Source organism: Colossoma macropomum, unplaced genomic scaffold (assembly GCF_904425465.1).
Source record: "Colossoma macropomum unplaced genomic scaffold, Colossoma_macropomum, whole genome shotgun sequence".
NCBI lineage: Eukaryota > Metazoa > Chordata > Actinopteri > Characiformes > Serrasalmidae > Colossoma > Colossoma macropomum.
Window position 1 is genome coordinate 6,328,547 of NW_023494785.1, and position 24,924 is coordinate 6,353,470.

The following is a 24,924-nucleotide window of genomic DNA, read 5'->3' on the forward strand; positions in this document are numbered from 1 at the left end:
CACACCAGGGCAATTTTAATTGATGGACTGTTGATGAATTATGTACTAGCAGCCAATCACAGTGAAGCAGGGCGGGGCTTGTGGTATACTAGTGTGTATGTTTTGTTATGATGTTCACACTGGGGCGATTTTGATTGGCGGACTGTGGATGAATTATAAACTAGCAGCCACTCACAGTGCAGCCGGGTGGGGCTTGTCTGTGTAGTAGGTGGGGGGGGTGGTGAAGCCATCACTAATTTGGTCGTAGAGAGTTTATTTTTAATTATGGTGCTCAGACTAGGGTGGTTTTGATTAACAGTCAATCTCTGGCAATTTTGATTGGCGGACTGCTTATGATTGTCGGTATACGAGTCGGGGGTAAAGCAGTCATAATGTGGTCGTAGAGTCTTTATTTTTAATTATGACGCTCACAATAGAGTGAATTTGATTGGCGGACAGCTTATGAATTATGAACTAGGAGCCAACCACAGTGCAGAGGGGCGGGGCTTGTCAGTATATGAGTCGGATTGTAAAGCCAACCCTAATGTGGTTGTATAGTGTTTATAATTTATTACGACACTCAAAGTCGGGCAATTTTGAGTAGTGGACTGCTTATGAATTCTGAACTGCCAGCCAATCACAGCAGAGCAGGGCTTGCCAAAATATGAACATTTATTTATTTTTTATTATGACTTCACACTACCGCGATTTCGATTGGTGGGCTGCTGATAAATAATGAACTAGCAGCCAATCACAGCGCAGCAGGGTGGGGCTTGTGATATACCAGTGTTTATTTATTTTTTATTATGAGGTTCACACTAGGGCGATTTCGATTGGCGGGCAGCGGATGAATAATAAACTAGCAGCCAATCACGGCGCGGCGGGGCGGGGCTTGTCGGTGTGCGAGTCCGGGTTTAATCCGACTCTAATGTGGTTGTACAGTGTAATTGCTGTTTGGCGTTGTTTCCCAATCTCGGCTGAAAGCTGATGTGTAAGGACTGCATGAGCTTCACCACTGTCAGCTGAAGACGGCGAAGGTAAAGAGCAGTGCTCACGTTTGGCTGTGTAAAGGTGCTAAAACTGTGCCGCTGCTCTGTAGCTCGGTGCCATTTTCCTCCATGGTGGAGGAATAATTAACGCAGAGCTTTGTCCTCCAGCTGCAGCGTTCAGCTTTAAAAATGGAGGGCTGTGCATATGAGATGAGGAGCAGAAACGAGCCCGCTTTGCTGCTTTTGAAGCCTTTCAGAGCTCCGGATGTTTTAGAAAGGACGCGGATCCGCAGAGCCGGGGGTCTGGAATCCCTACAAACGCGGGAAAGTTTGTTGTTGTCCTCCTTGACGAGGCTGAAGTTGGTCTCTTCTCGTTCGCCGGCTTCTTTATCCGTTCCACCTTAAATGGTGCCGCCGTTCCATTCTGAGAGCACGCGACCTGTGCAGCAACTGCTGCACCGTTTAAGGTGGAGCGGAAAATTCGAAAAAGACTCACGCGAACAAGCTTTGCTTCCTGTCAGGCTTGGCCTTTTTCACAAACTGGCTTTATTAGGCGTCTCTTTCCGTTTCGCTCACTTACACAAAGTTGTGTTCCGTCTTCGTGGTGTTTCTCCGTGTTAGCTAACGCGGCTAACGCTGCTATGCTAACCCAACCAACCCAAAGTAACGTTAACGTTAGTTCACCAGGCTGAAGCTGAAGTTGGCTTCCTATTCGTCAATTTTCTTGTTCAAATTTGCCCGTTCCACCTTAAAAGGTGCAGCATTTACATTCAGGCACCTCAGGTATTATAACTGCTGCACCATTTTAAGGTGGAACGGGAAAATTCCAACAAGAAGCTGGGGAATAGGAAGCTGGTTTAAGCCTCGTGAGTAGTTTTCGTCTCTTCTTTCAACTTTTCTCATAAAAGCTGCAGTTTTCTGTGTTACAGTAAAGTCGTGTGGGAGCACACACTTGTCACAATGTCAAAAAAAGGTACAAGTGTTTACTTTGTGTTGGTGTGTGTTGCGCTGGTGCGAGTGGATCAGACACAGCAGTGCTGCTGGAGTTTTTAAACACTGTGTCCACTCACTGTCCACTCTATTAGACACTCCTACTTTGTCAGTCCACCCTGTAGATGTAAAGTCAGAGACGATAGCTCATCTGCTGCTGCACAGTTTGTGTTGGTCATCCTCTAGTCCTTCATCAGTGGTCACAGGACGCTGCCCACAGGACGCTTTTGGCTGGATAGTTGTGGTTGGTGGACTATTCTAAGTCCAGCAGTGACACTGAGGTGTTTAAAAACTCCAGCAGCACTGCTGTGTCTGATCCACTCAGACCAGCGCAACACACACTAACACACCACCACCACATCAGTGTCACTGCAGTGCTGAGAATGACCCACCACCCAAATAGTACCTGCTCTGTGAGGGTCCATGGGGGTCCTGACCACTGAAGAACAGGGTAAAAGCGGGCTAACAAAGTATGCAGAGAAACAGATGGACTACAGTCTGTAACTGTAGAACTACAAAGTGCTCCTATATAGTAAGTGGAGCTGATAAGATGGACAGATCAGTCAGATACAAGGTAGGTGCCCATCAGATCTTTCATACTTTGGTATTTATTACTTATTACAGTACATAACCAGGTATTTGTTGTGTAGTAATATAGGTTACTGGTTAAAATGGAGGGGGGGGGAGTCTACATTTAAGATGCATGTCATCTGAGAAAGTCTGCTGCAGGCTTTACACCACTGAAAGTAGCAGTGCGGGGGGTAACTGAAATCACTCTAACGTACCACCATGGTGTTTAATCTTTAATCCCTTTATTACCCTCTGTCTGCAGCTGCTCCAGGCAGGAAGTGAGATGTCCGCTCCGTGGCAGCAGCCTCTTGCTCCTTTCTCCACTGAAGTCCACATCGACTCCAGCTCGCGGAGGAGGAAGGCCCGGTTAAGCTCACAGAACTGGATGAAGCAGGAAGACGACGCCGAGGTCATCCAGTGGCAGACCATGACCTCGGGCGTGGGCAGTGACTCGGAGCAGGACAACACACCGAGCAGCGCCGTCTCCAGTAAGGGCTTCATACTGCATCACTGATTTTTTTCTGCTGAGCGAGCAGTTGTGTGCACTGCCATTCAGAAGTTTGGAAAGGGCCTGTCACAGTCATGAGGTTTGAGCTGATGATTAATTGGCATTTATACATTGGCCCATTTAGTTTGGCGAATGGTACTGAGTTCATTTCTGGCTGATTCCAGGTTGTTTTATCTGTTCTTCTGTCACAGCTGCCGACTGAAAAGCTGCTCAGTGGTGATGACAGTTTGGGAATTTAGTGTGGTCTCATCTTCAGAGTCTGACCAAATCGGCTGTCGGTCAAATGTGATCTTAAAAGTATCCATTTTCTGTTTGTGGCAAAGTAAAAAGTAAAATCGTTCAAATGTCTTGAGCGTCTCCCACAGCTGTCAAAGTCGTTGCTTAGCAACAGCGTCTCAGCGGAGTGATAGTGTTTGTGAAAAAGCTGTGATGTTATGGCGAAATATCAGCACTGTTAGAACACTTCTCAACCAGTCAGCTTGCATGGTCGGAACTAACTGTTGTATAAATGACTATAGTCCTATGCAAATGTGATTGAATGTACATGGGGTCCTGTGGTAATTTCCTCTTTTACAGGTGATTTTATTTCTGTCTGGATCAGCAATGTCAGTGTTTTTATTCTCCCTCCTCTCCTGAGAAAATTACAGGCCAAATTACTTACTGTTTTCCACCCAACTCAGCAGACGTCAGCAGAAGTTTAGACCCGTCCGGATACAGATCTGTTTGATTTTGGGGGATTTTCCAGGCAGACGTCCCATTTATGACAAAAAAGGTTGCTGATACTCGGCGTATTTACTCTTCTAGTGCACATATCTGTATTAAACATTTTTTTTAAATTGTGAAACGGCGGCTGTTTTGGAGGGCTTTCAACCATTAGCTTCATCTGAGTGGTAGAACTTTATCATCCTGGAGAGCATTAGCTGGAGGTGAAACAAAGAAAAAAAGAAGGTCTGTCAGAGAAGTGAGATCTCGCAGGCTGATTAAAAGAATGATTATAATTGCAGCTGCATGTGTACAGCACTTCATGTTCACATACAGCTATACAGAATCATCAAAACATTACTTTATATGCTTTTTCATCAACTATTCACATGAATATGCGTGATCATATGACCACGTGTGACGCAAACATCCAGGTTGCAAAACTTACAGCCCAAAACTTACCTCCTGTAGTAATTTTATTGCCATCTGGATGTGTGTTTTATAAAAATATATTCCGATTAGAAAGTAGGTTTAAGAAATTTGTACAGCATAAAGTCATAATAAAATGATTGCCTCTTATTTCAAAAGACCTGATTAAACATTGGGGCAGAAAACTGAAAAAAAAAAAAAGATTGTAGACGTACAATTATACTACATTATCTATTATTTAAGACTGTTTTTGTTTCTATAACAGTCAAATTTTGAAATAGTGAATAAAACATAAAAAAAAAAAAACTTTGTGTTCAGTTCATAGTATGTTATATATATTCATGTACCAAAACTGCAGTGCAAAACCCAGGTGTGATCTTAGACTCTGAGCTCTGTTTTATCCACATGTAAACAGTCTCTAAAGTAGCTTTTTATCATCTAAGAAACATCGCTAAGGTTCTGTGTTTTCTGTCTCAGAGTGATGTCGAGAAACTTGTTCATGCATTTATTAGAAGCAGAGTTGATCACTGTAATGATCTTCTTACTGGACTTCCTAAGGAAGCAATACATCCTTTACAACTCATACAAAATGCAGCAGCATCCTAACAAAAACAACACAGAGAGATAAGATCAGTCCTGTTTAGAATGAGCTATACTGGCTGCCTGTATCATGCAGGATGGATTTTAAAGTTCTGCTACTAGTTTTTAAGGCTCTAAATGATCTTAAAGCATCACTTACATCACAGAGTGTCTGTTATGTTCCGGCTTGTGATCTTAGATCTGCAGATACTGATCTTCTGCAAACGCCTTCTGTAAAATACAGAAAACATGGAGAGACTCGTTCAGTAATTCTGCTTCTAATCTGCAGAACTCAGTTCACCTTTTATTAGACAGTCAAGCTCAGTGGATACTAAGAAACAAGTCTCATGGTATTCATCTTTTAAATTTGATCTGTGACACTTTCTTATGATTCTAAATTAATGCTTATAATTTCTTGTATAACTATTTTATCACCTGTGCTATATAAAAAATAAAAATAAAATGTTATTATTGCTATATAAAAATAACAAATTATTAATATCTTATTCAAAGCTTCTGAATGGCAGTGTATTTCACAATAACCTCCTGTTAGACTTGTGATGTTCATTTGCTCATCATTTACATTGTCAACTAACTGTCGTGGTCAGATATGAAGCATTGAATTGGCAAGAATCGTTTTCAGTTAAACAGTTTAAACGGTTTTGGACCAGATTATTATTTTAAATCAGTGTGATGTGATCAAATTTGATGTTCTTTGGTCACTATAATCTACACTTATACTCGTGAGATGGTCACAGCAGTTAATAATGGGTCATGAATGAGTGCAGTTCACAGTTCAGCCAGACTTTCTTGGCAAGTTGTGAGTGAAGTTCTTGAAGTTGTTAAGTGATGTTGAGCACTTTGAGTCATGCTGTGAATGACCTGCATGACGTGCCAATACCACATCCTGTGTTCCTGAAGACTGTTTGGCTGACCCACTGAACTGAGTTTGTGTGAATGCATGCAAAATGCTATGTTTACATGCACACATTCATAATAGCCTTGTGGATTATTATTATTATTATTGTTATTATTATTATTATTATTATTAAGAGCTTTGTCTTCCTAAAGGCTTGCAATCTTGATGAATGAAGGAAACAAGGTGGAGAGTTAAGAGACAGCATTTCAGAAACACACCCCTGTGCAAAAAAAAAACAGACCAAGCCCAAAAGGGCAAAAATGTAAGGTTTTAATGATCTAAACAAAAAATCATTAATAATAAGATAAAGAGAAAGTTGTTTGGTTTGAGATTTTTTTCCCCTTACATTTTTTTTTAAATGCTGAAGTCTTGTGGGTAAACCTGCAGACAGCATTTTACATAAGAGTCAATAATATTCCACACAGCTTTGATGGCTTCAAACAGTTGAAATAAATTGCCAACCTAGTTTCTGTTTGTGAGACCAGATATTTTCTAGAGCAGGGGTCTTTAATTAAAATTCAGTAAGGTCCAATTAGAGAAAATATTCTCAAGCAAAGGTCCAAACATCATAATGTCTAACTTGCATCATGATTCAGTGCCATATACTGTTTACTGAAGTAGCCTAGTTGGTATATCAACATCGTATGTAGTCAACAACTGAATATCAAATCAAATAAAGTACAATTCAGTCATATTTCAACAACATTTACTGTCAGTTTTCTCTTTTTACAGCACGCCATGTGAAATAACTTCCCTCTGACTCACTTTCTTCTCCAACTGCTGTGTCTCGCCTCGTCCCTCCCCTGTGTGTGCGTCACTCACACTGGAGTCTTAGTGCTCATCGTAATGCACAGATCTGATTGGCTGAGTAGCGGCACATGATATTTCTAATGCATGCGATTGGTCTGTGAGTCTCCCTGGCCGCTAAAGCTACCGTAAAGGCTAGAAAAGCTACGCCGATTAAAATAGGACCAGCCTGTCAAAATTAAATAGTTCTCCATAGTTTATCAGTTATAGGTCCAGGTCCACATAGGACAGCGTCTGGGTCCAGACTCAGACTGCGGTCCGCCTATTGGTGACCTCTGATCTATAGGGACCCAAAACCAAAAAAACGCAGTACAAACAATTATATCTTGGGCTTGGCCGCTTTTTATTATGCACAAGAGTGTATAATCAGAGGAGGAGGTATTCGATTTTCTAGTTATCCAGCATAGAGGGAAAATCGCTTCAGCCTGGCTGTGATATATATATATATATATATATATATATATATATATATATATATATATATATATATATATATATATATATATATATATATATATATATATATTATTTTTTTTTATTTTATTTTTTTTTACGTTAACTTTTGAAACTAAAAGTTCTGATAACAAAAATTGAACAAAGTCCAGTAGTTTCAGTTGTCACATTTTATCATCAGTTCTGTTTCTTAAAGTCAAACAGCAAAGAGTCACAGTACTTTAAAAGTAAAATAAAAATTAATATAAATAAGTCGTAAAGGACAGATTTTAACGGGTGTGGAGCTTTACAGAGCTCACAGAGGGTTTGATGCTTTCTGTTAGTTCTTATATATATTTTTTTTTTATTTTTCATTAGTTTTCTTCATACAATGCTTCTCTTTTGTGTTATCCTCATGACTCCTGATGGTTTTCTCACATCAGAGGTGTCTGTTACAATGTAAACAAGCCATTAAATTGCCAATGCTGAATATGGGGGCCTCAATACTGTCTAATTCTTAACCTCAAACTTGTGCCATACTGATGAAAAACGTAACAAAGCGAGGGCTTATACTAAGTAAAAATGGCCGAAGACTGCATCTCACTAATTTTCACACACTGCTGTCAACACATTGTAGTACTTTGCTCAGGAAAGGGAGATTAGCAATGGGCCTGTAGTTAATGAGCAAGCTAGTATCAAGGCCAGCTTTGTTTTAAAACAGGGTGATGGAGCTGCTTTTAAAATGATCTGAGGAAAGTGAAAAATTAACAATGGCAGTAATAAGCGTTCAGAGCTCTGGTGGGAAAAAAATTTGCCCAAGATAGCAAGTAGTGCTGGGCAAGCCAGGTATAACTTTTAACGTCAGTCTCGTTAACTGAGCTAAAGTTTAACGTTTGGCAACCAGAATGTCCAGCTGGAAGCTGCTTAACAGGACCAACACATGGAGACTATTATAGGTAACTGCTGTAGTCTCAACTTTTTGCAAAAACATATTCAAGTTAAAGTTTATTTATATAGCGCTTTTTACAACCAGTGTTGTCACAAAGCAGCTTTACAGAAAAATCCAGGTCTGAGCCCCCATGAGCGTCGCCAGTGGTGACAGTGGCAAGGAAGAACTCCCTAAAGAGCAAGAGGAAGAAACCTTGAGAGGAACCAAGACTCAAAAGGGGAACCCATCCTCTTCTGGTCGACACCGTAGAGCAAACAGCATTAGAATAAAATATTAAATACAAAACTGGGAAAAACAGGTGGAGCAATGGTTAATTAGATAGTTTGAGTTTATGCAGCAGCAGCATCAGGAGGGTCAGTTCATGAAGGAATCACTAAAGCGTTTGTCTGTTTAAAAGGCGAAGAAACAAAAAACACTATCAACCTTGTAAATGTACAGATAGAGACTAAAACTAGTTGTCAGTTTTAGGACTGAATTGGCTGGATGTTTTTGGTCGGTTGACTCAGTGTCGGGCTACTGCTATGCTGAGAATGGTCCACCATGCAAATTATATCTGGTCAGTGGTGGTCCCATTCCATTGATGGACACGGTAGAAAGGGACTAATAAATTGTGTGGCAACAAATGGACAACAATCATTAATTGTAAGTGTACAAAGAGCACCTTTACCTCCAGGTAAAAGTTTGGTCCCACCTGATTGTATGTTTTCATTTTGCTTTAAAATCCCATGCTCTTTCAGCAGGATGAAGCACCCTACTAGTCCACATTCAGTACCTCAGATTAGGAATGCTGATCTAGGATCTGTACCTATCAATAAGATCATCATAAATAACACATGAATCTGATCCTAAGTCAGCACTCCTACTCTAAGAAGCATTCTGAAGCTTTTTGTTAGAGATTGATTTGAGGAGCTTGATGAAGAGTTCAAGGTGTTGCCCTGGCCTGCAAATTCCACAGATCCCAATCCAGTTGAGCACCTGTGAGATGTGCTGGAACAATAGGTCTGATCCCCTTTGGCTTCACCTCCCAGCTTACAGGACTTAAAAGATCTCCTGCTAACGTCTTGGTGCCAGATACCACAGGGCACCTTCAGAGGCCTAGTAGAGTCCATACCTCAGTGGGTTGTAGCTGTTTTGGTAGCTCACAGAGGGCCAAAAGCATGTTAGCCATAATGTTTTGGCTCATTGATAATTATGAATTTGTAATTTTAAGATGTAGTTTTCATGTAGGACTGAAATCTAGAGCTGGAAAATGTAGAGTTGAATCCACAATAATAACATTATCCTCATTAGTTAAGTTAATTAGTGGAATGTTTGTCATTGTTATTGCATTCCAGCTAGCCTGTTGCATTGTGACAAGGGAGGGTGGGGTCTGATTATCCCTTTTTGGTAGATGGCCAAAATTTTGTAATGAAGTAATTGCATATGAACTGTTTATATCATCATTCAATAAACAAGCAAGCAAGCAAACTCTGTTCTCTGAGCAGGTAAGCCCAGACTTTTGTCTGGTAGTCTCTATGGTAGGTGTACATGATCAAATGTAGGTGTTCCTAATAAACTGGAAAATTGCTCTGTTTAGCTGGGGGACGATCACACATCTTTGCGTTTGTGTTGATGTTCCTTTAGCTGTGACTCCAATGGAGGGCTTGCCCCCAAGCGTGATGCTGACCATCACCAAGCTGCAGTGTCTGCTGGAGAGCAAACAGGAGAAGATCGAGTCTCTGGAGCGGCAGGTGGAAGACCTGCAGCAAGACCGCAAGTTCCTCCGACAGCAGATCGAGAACCTGACCAGCTCACGGTCCACCTCTGCTACTGAAGGTGGGTCAGATCGTTATCCTTCCATCCATCCATCCATCTTTATTTAGCATCTGGAATTAGCTTCCTCTGGAGGTGTAAATCTCTGACCTTACAGTGACTCAATTCATAACATTTCAAATTTGACTGATTCAGTACCATTTACTTATTTTAGTACATTTTGAAAATTACTTTTAAAAAAAAAAATAGACTGGATACGTAAATGTGTCTGGAAGAACCATTTACAAAGCAGTGGAAAATTAAATGAAACGCCACCTTCAGACTGATGTTTTGTTCTGTTTAATTAAATATTAATATAATGTTTAGTGCTTTTTACAAGCGTTTACAAAGCAGCTTTACAGAAATCTACGTCTAAGCTCCTGTTGAACAAGCCAAGTGCAATAGTAGCAAGGAGAACATTATCATGAAGCATCAGTGCAGTTTTTTACTTGCCTAGTACTCTACTTTGCTTGCGTCTTTATTAGTATGAAAACTGTGTTTATATTAATATATTATAAAGTACTGAAGTGCTCGGTCTTCTCTCTTGTGCTGAATGGCTGTTGTGCTTGGCTCCCAAAGCAGGCAAGTCCATCTACTCTGAGCCCAAAGCCCATAAGAGGCAGAGGACGGCGTCCTCCAGCTCCAGCCTCGGCAACGAGAGCGGATCAGACGGGTCGTTCTCTTCTGCGTCGTCAGCAGCCTCTGAGAAGAGGAGACGCCACAAAGAGAAGAAGAGAGGAAAGAAAGGCAAAGACTACGGCAGGAAGAGAGGTACAGTCTCACGCCAACAGTGGGAACAACCCTGGTATATACAGACCTCCCTGCAGAGTTTAGTTTCAACTCTATGATGGCTCTTCAGGTGTATTTGAATGATAGAGTCTAATGCGTTGCTCATGGTTTGGTGAAAAATCTAATATAGCCAATTCGCCCTTAACTCCAAATGGAGAAGCGGTGGAGAAGCGTTCTAACTGTGCTGTTATTTCACCATAACATCACAGCTTTTTCACAAACACTATCACTCCGCTGAGACTTTGACAGCTGTAGGAGACGCTCAAGCTATTTGAGAGCTTTTACTTAATTTGCCACAAACAGAAAATGGATACGTTTAAGATCACATTTGACCGACAGCCGATTTGGTCAGACTCTGAAGATGAGACTACACTAAATTCCCAAACTGTCGTCACCACTGAGCAGCTTTTCAGTTGGTGGCTGTGACAGAAAAGCAGCTAAACAACCTGGAATGAGGCAGAAATGAACCCAATACCATTCGCCAAACAAAATGGGCTGTAAGATGCTTTACAGACTGGCTGAAACAAAACAACATTAATATTGATCCAGCAAAAACTGTCAAAACTGAGCTAAACTTGATATTGCGGCAGTTTTATCAGTCTGCACTTCAGAAGGCGAGGCTTACAGCAGACTGTGCAGCGAGTGGGCGGAGCTCGTTACTCTGACGTAGCAACAAGCTGCTTGTTAAGGAACTATAATTTGGCGGAAGGAACTGCGAACATTAAAACACATTAAATGCCAAATTCACAGCCCAGTTTATGTATTTCTTACTTTATTTATTTAACTGTTGTATAAAAGCAATAGAACATGAGAGGGAGTGTGTTATTTCGCGATAACACACTCCCTCTCGTGTTCTGTTGCTTAAGTAGATAACAAGTGATGGAAGCTTATTACTCCACCAGTTAGCATTGTGCGAACTGCATGCCTAAGGCTGCGTACAGACAACGGAGTGTCTAAACCCTGAGGAATATGCCTGTGACAAGTTTCGCAAAGCAGAAAATGAGCGGATCAGATCTTCATGTCCAGTGTTATGGGAAGAAAGTTCAACATCCTGTTATATTAAAGGATAAACTCAAACAGCTAGCACTTATTCTGCTTCTTCTTGGAGTGAGAAAGTCAAGCAGGTTTCATTAATTTCCTAATCAGAACACAAAGCCTATTAATGTTATCAGGGGCCTTAAACACCACCAGCAAGCAAAGAGGCACAGCGTTTTATTTCTGCGTTAAAGTTAATTACTCATGAACCACAATGGTGAGGGTGGATTATTGTCATATTTATTTAGCTAATCTCAGTGATGATAATGCTCCGGATTGGAAAATATGCCAGTGTATTAATATTTATCTTCTAGCTGAGCATTTTTTAATTCACAAATGTGAGCAAAACTGTCCTACTGCAGAGCTTGACGTTCACGCTTTGTTTCAGTTTTACCCTCCCTCTTTTTTGATTGGTTACCTTGTGAAAATTTTTAACTCAATCTGTGTGGATCTAAGGTGGGGAAAAAAATGCTGTCTGATTGCAGCATAAATCTACTTCTACCATATTGCATCTGGTGCTTAAGGCATCTTAAAAAGGCACCACGCACACCTGGTATTAATATGTGCCTTGAGTGATCTTATCTTAAGTCAGACATTGCTAAGTACTAGTGATGGGTCGATCCACCTTTTTTCAGTTTCGATCTGATTCCGATACACAACTACCAATACCGATACAGATTCCGATACAACAGCTCTTTTTTACTTTAACGTTGTTGTTGATATTGTGTAAGGTTGTATTTAAGGTGTGTAATCTTCCAGTTACTGTGAGATAGCGGTTGGTCATTGAGTATGATGAAGTTGAGCAACTTCTCTAGTCCCTTTAGCCTTTGGGTTGTGTGCTGGAAGTTTATGGGGTTTCTGGAAAGCATCAGTGAGAGTCGCTGGCTAGTGGTGTCTTCTGTCTGTTGGCTAGCATGAACTCCTGGTACTCTGTCTCGTGAAACCTCTACAGGTGCTTGATTGAGCTGGTTGTATTGTATGACGCAGCCACACTTCCCCCCTCGACGCGCTGTCTTTACACACAGTAGGGGTCTTGCTTTTTGGGGTTTCCAGATCAAAATGTCGTTTTTTTGAGATATTTTAGTCAAACCAATGGCTAATGTTATTCGCTCACTCAGTTACAGACTGACGTTGCAGCGAGTTCATGCTAAGATAAGGAATGGAAGCTGGATTGGTGATGTCTGTTGTGTTACATTACGGCGGGTTCATGGTCCAGCACAAGCTGCGGACTGGAATGTGGATTGGCCCTGTCTGATATCCGATGAGTGAAGTGACGCCAATATCGGACCTGATACCGATATAGGATCGAATCAGTCCCATCTCTACTAAGTACGGGTGTGAATGTCAGAGACAAAATCTTTGTAGTTTCTTTCTTCGTCTTCTCTCCCATTTGTTCATAACGTTGCCGAAACATTTATAATAGTCCTTATATTTACATGAACAAGGACATTTTTGTCTGGGCGGCACGGTGGCGCAGTGGGTAGCGCTGTCGCCTCACAGCAAGAAGGGCCTGGGTTTGATTCCCGGCCGGGCGACCAGGGTCATTTCTGTGTGGAGTTTGCATGTTCTCCCCGTGTCTGCGTGGGTTTCCTCCGGGTACTCCGGTTTCCTCCCACAGTCCAAAAACATGCAGTCAGGCCAATTGGACATGCTGAATTGCCCCTAGGTGTGAGTGAGTGTGTGAGTGTGTATGTCTGTCTGCCCTGCGATGGACTGGCGACCTGTCCAGGGTGTATCCTGCCTTCCGCCCAATGACAGCTGGGATAGGCTCCAGCACCCCACTGCGACCCAGAAGGATAAGCGGTTTAGATGGTGATGTATGTAGGACGTTTTTGTCTGATGACAAACGCAGTGAGAGACTGATGTAGTGAATGAGCATGACGTGCAGTCTTGAAATGACCTGCAGTCTTGAAATCTGATCGTAAGTGGCCACATTCGAGACACTTGGGGAAATGCCAGGTGTAAACAGCTGTTTGTCTCTCTGTCCACTCGTGATCAGATCACATGTTAATACGAGTTGTAACCAGAGCCATCGACTTGCTTATATGGTTACTGACACCGTATGACACACTGTTATTTCTAAACATGGACACAAGTAGGTTGAATAGTTAAATACAAGAGGACCATCCATCTTGAAGCCCGAATGTCCGTACTCAGCACCACGGTCATATTTTTTTAGTCAGATCAGGCGAACTGCTTAACTCAGACAGTAACCTGATCAGCTCAACAACCAGTTGGCACTCGGTAATGGTAATGTTACACTGCCCAAAACCCATTGCTGTAGATAAATGGATGCTAGTTAGGTTATTTTAAAATTTTAATTTAATACCTCTTTCTACTTTTCTCAGTTTAAATGCCAGATATGTATGCAATTATTATTTTTAGCCCATTCAATGAGGGCTTGCATGCGTCATCTCGTGGTTTGCAGTCAGTGAATGAATAGGAAGTGACAGGGCCCTCCTTAAACTGACTCTGGTCTGACTCTCCATCACACTGTTTGGTTTCTCTTTGTTCTGTCTTCAGAACTTGACCTGCAGCTGGTCTTTTATCGTAAATCCGACGTCCATACCAACATTGATGCTTGGACCCTGGTAACGCCATCATTCTAAAAGCCTTGAGAATATTTTGAGAGTATTGATTTTACACGTAAATGTACAGTGTTGATGAAGAGTCATAGAAATTTCTGGGAAATTGCCTTGCATGACATTAAAGCTGTAAAATATCATAAATATAAATGTGGCGAATGGATATGAGTTGAACATTCAGATGATTTGCGGCATATGGTATAGCGTTCATTTTGGTCCTACCAAGCTGTAACCTGCCAAGCAACTGTATGTTGAAAGTGAGTTTGTGAAAAACTCTTGAAGGGCTGCTTAGTTAATAACAGATTGTAGTGAAACGTTCATTAAAGAGTCGTTTATTAAAAAAGTTGATATTGCTGTAAATGTTGTTGTTGTTGTTGTTGTTGTTGTTGTTTTGCTTTTATCTAATGTTTTTTAATCTTCCAGTTTTCATATACTTACACATTTTTTGAGCCGCACTTGTACGCTTTTCTAAGTTGCCTCTCTAAAGGTTGTTTAGTAAAAAAATGTTTCTATATAGAACCATGAACACTCAAAGAACCCTTTGCATGATTAAAGGCTTTTTTGCATCATGAAAGGGTTCTTCAGATTGACGGAGAGTGTTCATGAATGTGCTTTAGATGGTTCTATATGGAACCTTTTTGAAAAGGTGTCTATATAGCACCCAAAAGGGTTCTTCTATTGTTACAAGCTTGACACCATAACAATAGAAGAACCCTTTTGGGTGCTATACAGTTTTCAAAAGGGTTCTATATAGAACCATCTACAGCACATTCTAGATCAATTCATGAGGCAAAGAACCCTTTAATCATGCACTGGGTTCTTTGAGTGTTAATGGTTCTATATAGAACCATTTTCTTTACTAAAGAAAGCCATTATTTTTAAGAAGGTAACAGGCCTAATAGTACTGCATTTCTTTCTGCTGTTTGTTTTTTTGTTTGTTTGTTTGTTTTGCTCATTCATTTATTTATGCATACCTCTTATTTTTACATGTGCGATCTTAACATAACCAGTGAAATGTAAAATTTGAATATATTCCCCCTATGAGTTACTAAATAACAGCAAGAAGTGGGTGATGTGAACAGAAAATAATGCTACTTAGCGAATTTAAAGAACTTAAAATATGGCAATACTTCAAAATTTTGTGATACACCTACAACTTCATTTTTTTAAAGTTTGCAAACAAGATAAACTGTTTAAGTAACGAGGAAAAATCAACCAACTGGTAAAGCTAAATGAATAAAGTAAAATAATGGCTTGATGGACTGAGATCAAAATCAGCTGCTTTTCAGGTGGTAACCGTAGCAGTAGTAGTTGGTCTAAATTAATCCATGTTTTTCTTTCCTGTGCAGCGACGGGAGTTCAGTACGTCATCCACCGCTACAAGCAGGTCCTCTCGGCCTTCAACAAAAAGAAGAGCATGAGTGGGGCTTTCCGTCATCACGGCATCGACCGGAACACCATCGCCAACACAGCCCCCATAGCTGAGCTCCACCTGGCCGCTAAAGAGGCCGTGCCGCTGGTGGGTCAGTTCCGTCCACGAGAGGAGACACTAGTGAACTATGCTCAGCGCTGTGCTCTGGCCATCGAGACGGACGAGGAGCTGTCCAGGAAGATCGAGCAGATGAAGGCCAATGGAGAGCTGCTGCCCATCTCAGCTAAAAGAGCCAGGGTGCATACAATGCTTGGCCAGTAGAGGGCACTGTGAGACTGTGAATCAGTATTTCTCAGCCCTGGTGCTGGTGTGCCCCCTGCTCATGCTCTTCCACATCTTTAACCAATCTGTTAATTACAGGGTTTCTGCAGGTTTAAATTTAATTGAGTGAAATTAAGACTTTAAAAAGTCTCTAATGATTGTATTTTCTCTCCAAATACCTTAGAAGGAAATTCCATCGATTTTCAGAACTTCTGCATAGTTCAGTCGCTCAATATAAGTCATTCAGAGCGGTTTGGTGTAAAATGCCCTGTTCTAGAGAAACTTATAGACTCAGAACTGTTTGCAGTGGTGGCGATAGGACCCAGACGTTCAAAGAGTTTAATGCCTTTAAAAGCTCCCTCACATGAAATGGTTATGAATACACTGCCTGATGTCTGAGACAGTGTTTCACAGTAGTTTTGTGCTAAATTTTGGCTTGAAATATTTAAAAAAAAATACACTCAAGGTTGGCGAGGTACATGTAGGGTATTAGAAGTTTTTAAAAAATTGTGTAATTTCCCTTTAACCTTTCCAACTGCTTGAGACCACCGGTGGTTCCAAAACGCACTTTGTCATATTCTTCATAACTTTCATATTTCATAAGCTACATTCAAAAGTTGGGGGTCGTATGAGAGCTGTTACTCTTCTTTCCAGTCAAATAGATGGGTGATGTAATTTTAAACCCTGATAATAAAAGAAGCTGAACTCACTATTTTTTTGTCTGCTGAAAGTCGACCCATTTTTCCACAAATCTGGGCTATAAACTATAAACAGATGGCGTCTCTTCAGTGATCTGCTCTGTAAAAATTATTTTTATAAAATAATACAAAGAGCGTCTAAGATTTTTGGCTTTCAGCAGTAAATTGTAAGCATATAGTAATGTGTATGATCATAAAACACGTTCTGTTAATTTGAGAGGTGCTTTTTCAATAAAAAAAATAAAAATTTAGTTATTTCCCGCAGTTACTGAATAATTTGCCTTACGATTTGGTCATGTAAATTCAGATGGACAAACCAAAATATACCCTGGTGAATCAGTGGTTAAATATGCAACAGTGCAATGGTACTAGATATAGTGTGAGCCGATGTGGATAAGCAATATTTTTTTCAATGTCGAAATGTGGGAACTGGGATTAGATGGCATGTAAATATAATGTAATGCATGTAAACCTCCACAAATAAATGTTACGTTTAGCATTACAGAGAAATGTAACATTTATTTGTAGAGGGTTACAAAAGCAGTACAGTGGAAAAAATGCATATTTAGATGCCAATGTTGTGTTTTTTTTTTTTTGTTTTTTTTTTGTTTAATCTGCTGATAGCGATATAATTCTGATGTTATCATGTATTCCATAGTTTGTTACACTAAAGAAAAACCACAAGATTAAGAGGTGGTTCCACATGCGAGATGGTTGCCAACGTTCCTTCTTTGCAGAGCCAGTTGCGTTCTTACAGCAAAAGCAAACTCCAACCAGTTTTGCCAGTTTTTCTTCTCAGTTTTAGTTGCTTTTTCTGCTCAAATTCAACAACAGCTTATTTGGCTGACACCAAGTTTTCTACTTGCTTTAAAATAAGTAAAATGAAGAAGAGGGAGCAGGTATGAAGCTATTGTACTGAATAATTCAGTGGTTGGGAAGGAAAGTCATTCTGAGGGGTTTAATATTTGCTCTCCAAAACCACCAGTGAACCTAAACAGGTGTCCTGAGTTTTTACATGTAATGTTGACGATGATAAAATCTTTGGGGACAATTTTACCTTACAACACACAGCATATACCTCTCCACCCTAAACAAATGTAAACAATTATGTTATTAGCTAAAATCTCCAATCTTCTGTCTCACATAAAACAAACCCTCAGACATTGTCATGCAGAGTATTTGTAACTGCTTCTTAGAGGCATTAAGCTCTTCAGATGTCTGGTTCCTATCATCACCACTGTGAACAGTTCTGACTCTGCAAGTTTCTCTAGAACAGAGTTCCCCTTAAAATACATTCCAGTTAGTATGAAAAAGGTCTTACAAAAGTGTTATTTTAATTTAGCTGTAGATTCCCGGTAACTAACAAGGCTTTCTGGAGTTGCGACTGTGCCAGAGTAAGGTAGACACTAAAACGTGCAGGACAGGGTGGGGGTTCTCCAGGTCCAGAGTTGGAAACCACCTCTGTAGATCATGAGGTGGGAAGAGTGAAATGTTTATGAAGTGTTTGAGTTCTGGATGTATTTTAATTTTGCCCCTGGTCTGCAGGTGGTCGGTACGACTGTATGTACACTATCAGCAGTTTTTTGGTCAAGTATTGCAATTAATATGTGTTATGGCAGGGCCCTTCACGCAACCGCTTCCTCCAACAATAGACAGGGCGCTGTCTGTGCTACAGACTGCTTTAGGTCACAGGTTAAACATTGTATGGTTTTGGCGTATGGAATGTGGCTGTGTTGATTGGATTTAGTCAGGGTGGTTTTATTATTCAGTATAATTTACACCTGATTCACCACTGTGTCCAGAGTATTTAGAGGCTGCACTGCTCATCTGTCTAGATTGTTTTTAAATTTCCGTTCACCTTATTTTACTGTATAATATACAGTAGCACTTCTGTTCACAATACTTCACTGTGTAGTGCACTGGTCGTGTGGCTGTATGTGGCCCTGCATTCAGACCTGGTCTGATCTTACTGCTCATTTATGTAGTGATTTACTTTACCCTGATCATGTCTGTCCTGACTGTTATGTATGCTCTGAGGATTTTTCATTTTATAGGGGAATTCCACCAATTTTTCAAAATTTCTGCATAATTTTGTCATTGAGAGGTGCCAGAGTCATTCAGGGAGATCTGATGTAAAATGATTTGTTCTAGAGAAACTTACCGACTCAGATTTCTTTAGACGTTTTATTTACGATCTGAAACCACCAACCTACACATAGTTTTATATGCAATGCTGATGAAGGTAAAATAGTAGAAAATCTGAAAAATATCTCTTCTTTCGGGGCTGTTTTGCCTTTCAGTGGCATTCATGAACCTCTCTGCCACAAATGCGTCTTTAAAATGTGTTTTAAGAATGGATTTTGGTGTAAAACTGCATCAGACAGCATCTTTACCATTTCATGCAGTGACTTTGTTTGGAAGCCTTTAGAGTCATTAAACTCAGACGTCTGCTTCCCATCACCACCACTGTGAACAGTTCTGACTTGGTCAGTTTCTCAAATCAAATCACTCTGAATGACTTTATCTAACTGACAGATCTCATGTTATACCGGTCTGTTGTCAGCAGTTGACAGTGGTTGTTATATTCAGTCATTTTTATGACCAAATCTTCGTAGCCATTTTCTTTAACGTATGTTTTCCACTAGTAGACATTTTTAATCAGGTTAATTTTATGTATTACAGCAGTGATCTGTCATTGAAATCGATGTGCATACTTTTAATCTTCTTCAGATTGTGTGTCCTTTTTGTATTAAGTGTCCTGATCTGGGAAAGCTGATAGTTTTGTTGTAATTGTTTAGAATGTAGCATAAACCGCTTTGTTGGTCTGGTTATTAAGATCAGCTGGCATTCTGACCACATGCTTCCAAATGAAACACAAGACGTTTTAGTGCATTTGGAAAGAAGGCAATAGCTTTTATCATGTGTACCTTCACAAATTTTGTATGAAATGGTGCTTTATCTCGATGACTACTCCTGTTACTGTATGAATGCTCCGTCCACCAGTTATGGATCCTCTTTCTGTGAATGTTTCCTCGTGTGCCACATCAGATGTTCTGTTGTATAAGAATCTAAAGGGTTGGAGCTGATTTTAAACCGAATAGAATGAATCATCATCGACTCCTTGGTTATGTATATTGTATTTGGATTTTTTTATTTTCTGTTAGTTGTTCTTTGTCTTATGTCGGCATTATTACTGTAGTAACCTCAAATCCCTATATAGCATTACATAGAGAACTTAATAAAGTAGCTTGAGGAGTTTTACATCGTTGAATGTACTCTTATTGAAGGTTGTTCATGGGAGAGTTAGTTAATGTGTAATAATCTTCACCTCCCTAGTTTGCTGCTCTTTGCATGTGTGATCATTTGAATGAATGCATGATGAGTTGTCTTAAAGTGAATTTCCACCCAGTGGCTGAATTAAGTGCCATGACTTGTGTGACTCCTGGCTGCACTGCGGAGGTGAGTGAATGGTCCAGTTGTTCTATAGATAGTGCAGTTCCTATTTTGTAATAATTGGAAATGTGAATTTGACGGTCTTGTTTGTCTTGCGCTTAAATTACAGACTTTGTTGATTTATACATACATACATACATACATACATACATCATCTAAACTGCTTATCCTTCTGGGTCGCAGTGGGGTGCTGGAGCCTATCCCAGCTGTCATTGGGCGGAAGGCAGGATACACCCTGGACAGGTCGCCAGTCCATCACAGGGCTTGTTGATTTATTAATCTTAAAATTTTAGCAACTATTATAAAACTACTGGGAAGCTGTAAGAGTAAGCAATTGACGTGTGGATTGTTGTACTGCTGGTTTGAACCATGTGTACTGATATAGAAATAAGATCCTGGTTTTGTTTAAATCGAGGGGCTTGTTTTCTTAAAGGGAAATTCCACTGGATTTTTCAGAATTTCTGCAGAAGTCAGTCACTGAGATGTAAACAAAGTCATCCAGAGTGGTTTGATGTGAAATGCTTCACTGTAGAGAAACTTACCAACTCGAATTCTCTTTTCAGTGGTGGTGATAGGAGCCAGAAGCGCAATGTCTACAACATATATATATATATTTCTTATTTACTATTCAGAACCACCAGTGAACCTACACATGTCTTCGAGTTCCTGTATGTAATGTTGGTGATGGTAAAATAGTGATAAATCTGAGAACATAAGTTTCTTTGGAGACTATTTTGCCTTACAATGCCCTGTGTGTACCCCTCTATCATGAATTAGTTTAAAAAACAAAAAAAAAAAAATGCTTAAAGTCTTATGGCCAAAACCTTATCACAAAACTATCATAAAACAGTGTCTCAGACATTAGGCAGTGTATTAATAGCCATTTCATGTAATATCTTTATGTGAGGGAGCTTTTAGAGGTGGATATCTGGTTCCAGTCACCACCACTGTGAACAATTCTGACTTGGTAAGTTCCTCTACAACAGAGAATTTCACACCAAACCACTCTGAATGACTTTGTTTACATCTTAGCCATTTAATTATCCAGAAATTTGGAAAAATTGGTGGAGTTCCCCTTTAAAATCTGTGCTGAAATAAAACAGGTTAGCAGGCTCAAAACAGGCCTTTCAACATTTAGGCTTTGAATTAAAGTATAAACAGAATAATTGTGAAACTACAATATTAAAAAGTAAAGAATATGTAAAAGATGAATGTGTTAAAAATAATGTCTTATTAAGTAGTAATAACCCAGCGTGAGAAAACAGATGTGTGACGCCGTTAGCTTAATGCTAACACAACACGGCTGAGCTAGCAGAAATGAGCTTTGCAGTAGTAATTTGGTCAGGTTGCGCTACTTAAAAGGGTGAATGTTTCTGCATTTAACACTGCTATATTATGATATTTCCATTGTTATATGACAAAATTAAAACATTTATGAAATGACTGCAATATACAGTGATGGGAGACTAAAGTTCTTGTCTTCCCGTTGCTTGGCAACAATAGCGTACTCGAAATTAACTACATTTCTAGTGGGAGAATGGTTTATTGCAGTTGATATTAATAATAAATGATCATATTTTATGTTGTCACTGTTTTATAAAAGTAGTCAGCCACTTGAGGCTGAGCCTTTTACAACAGGTAAAAGTAGGAAGGTTTTAGTGATAAATCACACCAACTTCCTCGTTTCTACGCTCATTGTCCATTTTATCAGCTCCACTTACTATATAGGTGCACTTTGTATTTCTACAGTTACAGACTGTAGTCCATCTGTTTCTCTGATACTTTGTTAGCCCCCTTTTACCCTGTTCTTCAGTGGTCAGGACCCCCATGGACCCTCACAGAGCAGGTGTTATTTGGGTGGTGGATCATTCTCAGCACTGCAGTAACACTGATGTGGTGGTGGTGTGTTAGTGTGTGTTGCGCTGGTATGAGTGGATCAGACACAGCAGTGCTGCTGGAGTTTTTAAACACTGTCCACTCACTGTCCACTCTATTAGACACTCCTACCTTGTTGGTCCACCTTGTAGATGTAAAGTCAGAGACAATAGCTCATCTGCTGCTGCACAGTTTGTGTTGGTCATCCTCTAGTCCTTCATCAGTGGTCACAGGACGCTGCCCACAGGACGCTGTTGGCTGGATATTTTTGGTTGGTGGACTATTCTCAGTCCAGCAGTGACACTGAGGTGTTTAAAAACTCCAGCAGCACTGCTGTGTCTGATCCACTCACACCAGCACAACACACACTAACACACCACCACCACGTCAGTGTTACTGCAGTGCTGAGAATGATCCACCACCCAAATAGTACCTGCTCTGTGAGGGTCCATGGGGGTCCTGAGCACTGAAGAACAGGGTAAAAGGGGGCTAACAAGGTATGCAGAGAAACAGATAGTAGTAGTAGTAGTAGTAGTAGTAGTAGTAGTAGTAGTAGTAGTAGTAGTAGTAGTGGTAGTAGTAGTAGTGTTGCATGAAGTCTTCTCTCTGATTTACCTTCATTTTCTGCCCTTTATAGTTGGTGTTGTGAGCTGCTGTTCCTGCTTGTTTCTGGACAGATGGAAGGTCACCCTTGGCTGATGGTAAGTGGCAGTGCAGGACATTGCTGTTGCACATTCCCGCTGCATCAATTGGAGTGACAAATTAGCAGTGCTGAGTCATTTTGGGGTCCTTCTGTGGCCGTGTGCACTGAGAGAGGTCTATCCTTTGTCATTCAAATACTTTTTCTTTCTCCCTGCCTGTCTGATTCCCCCACCCCTTTCTCTTCCTCTCCATTTTCTCTCACTCTCTCACTCACTCTTCCTTTCTTTATTTCCTTTTCCATGGTTGTTTCTATTTTGGCTGTAAGTGACCCTCTATAATCAGTATCCGGGCGAGAAATGGACAGAAGCGGAGCATGCTCCCAATTAGTACTTGAAGTGGGCAGCTGCATGCTGGGATTACGTTAGCAGGAAGTTTGACTTCTTTTTCTCTCTTTCATTCTCTTCTCCTCCTTAAACCCTTTCTATAATATTCACGAAATGTGTTCCCTTCCAAACCATTCAAGCAATATTCACAAATAGATGGGATTACCGTCATATTTTTGTTTTTTCAGTGTTTTGCCAGCCGTGCAACTTCCGGTAATCATGTGTTAAATGAGCCAACGCGTGACGCAGCATCCACCTGCCCTCTTTTCAGAAGAAGCAGCTGTAACTCTGGCAGTGATGGCTGTGGGTAGCAAAGGCTCCAGTGAAAGATCCTAAACGGGAGCTGTGTTGGATAGGGGGCTAATAGTGCCTGACTCATCCCAGCCAATATGGCTCATGCTTGGGCTGACTGCAGCAGCTGTGCTCTTCCCATGGCTGCCTAAGAAGGGCTGATTGTGTGACAGGTGTGCTTGGGTGGCCCGGAGACTGTGGGTGCCAGCAGCGCCTCATGCTGCCATGCCTCCTCACCAAACTGCGCCTCTGCGAGTTCCAAATCGGAGGATGAATTGGGAGAGCACCTGCAGGCTTATCTGAGCAGCCCACTGCTTATTACCCCTGTGTGGCCCTTTCTACCAACTTCTAATGTGTTTGGCTTGACGAGTTTCTCGTAATTGTCTATATGGTTTATATTAGTATAGCAAAATCTGGGCTAGAAGGATTTTGGCTCTGTTTGTTTACTAGAGTTTGGATTGTAGTTCGGCTGCATGATTAATTGTATTGTTGCCATTATCACGATATGAGTGTGAAGAACATGTTCTTAAGGGCTGTGTTGAGAGAATGGGTCTGTGCAAGAGTGGCATAATTAGATGTATGGGAATGTAGCATTAGGACCGATGTCTAACATTACAGCTGTGGTGCGTTGCTGTGAGCTGGGTTCTAACCTGCTCTCCTACTAGTAGAGTGAATGACTTAACCACTCTGCTATAAAGGCAATTACAAAGCACACACACATGCACAGCTCAAAAATGAACTAGTCTGTTATAATACTTCAAACGTGAGGACTATTCCCAGAGTTGTGTAAAAAGTATTAAATATAGTTTGTGCTTCTCTTTCTAGGCTAGTATTGAAAAGCAGAATGTTTTAATTTGGTATTATAGGCCTATACAGAAATACCTGTTCAGGGAATGCTGACTGTTTTTCTATCAGTCTTAAAAAGCATGTGCTTGCAGTTGCAATGAAATAAGCTATTTGTCTTTTTTTTTCTTTGAACTTTACACAGTAGTGTTTGGTGCTTTTTGTTATTTAGCATGTTTTGCAAATTGTTTAAAGGAGAAGTCAGTTTTCTTTAAGTACACTGCAAAAAACCTGTACTTGTGCTTGATGCACACCCAGTCAGAGACACTATTTAATCATAATTTACTGTACACTCTCAGAAATAAAGGTACTAAACTGTCACTGGGGCAGTCCCCCTCTTGTCACTGGGGTGGGACCCTCAAGGGTACATCTCAGTACCTTCAGTCAGGGAACATAACTGTCCCATAATCCATTGAAATGATATGTTCTAAGCTGTACTGACTCCACACACCCCGTCTCGTCTCCAGGCTTTTATTTTATCGTTCTGTTTTAAAACATTCGGTTAGAAGGAACAAATACGAACTTTTCACCTGGAGAAACTCATTTAAGGTTCACAATCAGACCTTAAAACCACTGTTGTACCTTTGAGGGAACATTTGCACTGTCAGTCCCTTGATGAACGAAGAATGTACCTGCACAGAACCTTTATTTCTAACAGCGTATCATTTCTCATATGGTCATGGCAGTGTCCAGCAGCTTTATTGAACATCACGGTTTATGTCCATGTCATGCAGCCCAGGTTTGAATTGGATACAAATTAATGAGTGCGCTGGTTGTGCCAGCACGCCTGTGTTGTGCCATTTGCAATGTGTTACAAGGCTATGTAGGTAGGGTCCTTAGGAAGCAGGTAGTTTGATGCTAATATAGATAATTAGCTGCCATCTCTACTATTAGTTGGTCTAAAAGTGACAGTGGACAGTTTCAGATATTCTTTTGTGCTCCGTTTTACTTCTGAAAATCGCAAACTACAGGTGTAGCTCGGCAGCGTAAAGC

The 24,924-nt window shown here is 40.6% G+C and overlaps 2 protein-coding genes across 3 annotated transcripts in view; both read left to right on the plus strand.

Annotated features, from left to right (window-relative positions):
- Positions 1-866: 866 nt before the first annotated feature.
- Positions 867-16,363, plus strand: LOC118815607 (coiled-coil domain-containing protein 106-like). 2 transcript variants are annotated; one of them, XM_036581843.1, is made up of 5 exons: positions 867-1,016; positions 2,791-3,016; positions 9,477-9,668; positions 10,224-10,415; positions 15,403-16,363. In XM_036581843.1, exons 2-5 carry the CDS (start codon positions 2,812-2,814, stop codon positions 15,744-15,746), a joined length of 933 nt encoding a protein of 310 aa, XP_036437736.1. In that variant the 5' UTR covers positions 867-1,016; positions 2,791-2,811; the 3' UTR covers positions 15,747-16,363. The 2 variants fall into 2 exon arrangements, with proteins under 2 accessions (XP_036437736.1, XP_036437746.1); XM_036581853.1 differs by having other exon boundaries at positions 10,227-10,415.
- Positions 16,364-20,097: 3,734 nt separating this feature from the next.
- The window catches only part of myo3a (myosin IIIA), a 181,939-nt gene continuing 177,112 nt past the window's right edge, over positions 20,098-24,924 (plus strand). Inside the window, exons 1-2 of the mRNA XM_036581866.1 lie at positions 20,098-20,140; positions 22,410-22,473. The gene's annotated coding sequence lies outside the window, so the exon portion shown is untranslated. The remainder of the gene's footprint in view (positions 20,141-22,409; positions 22,474-24,924) is intronic.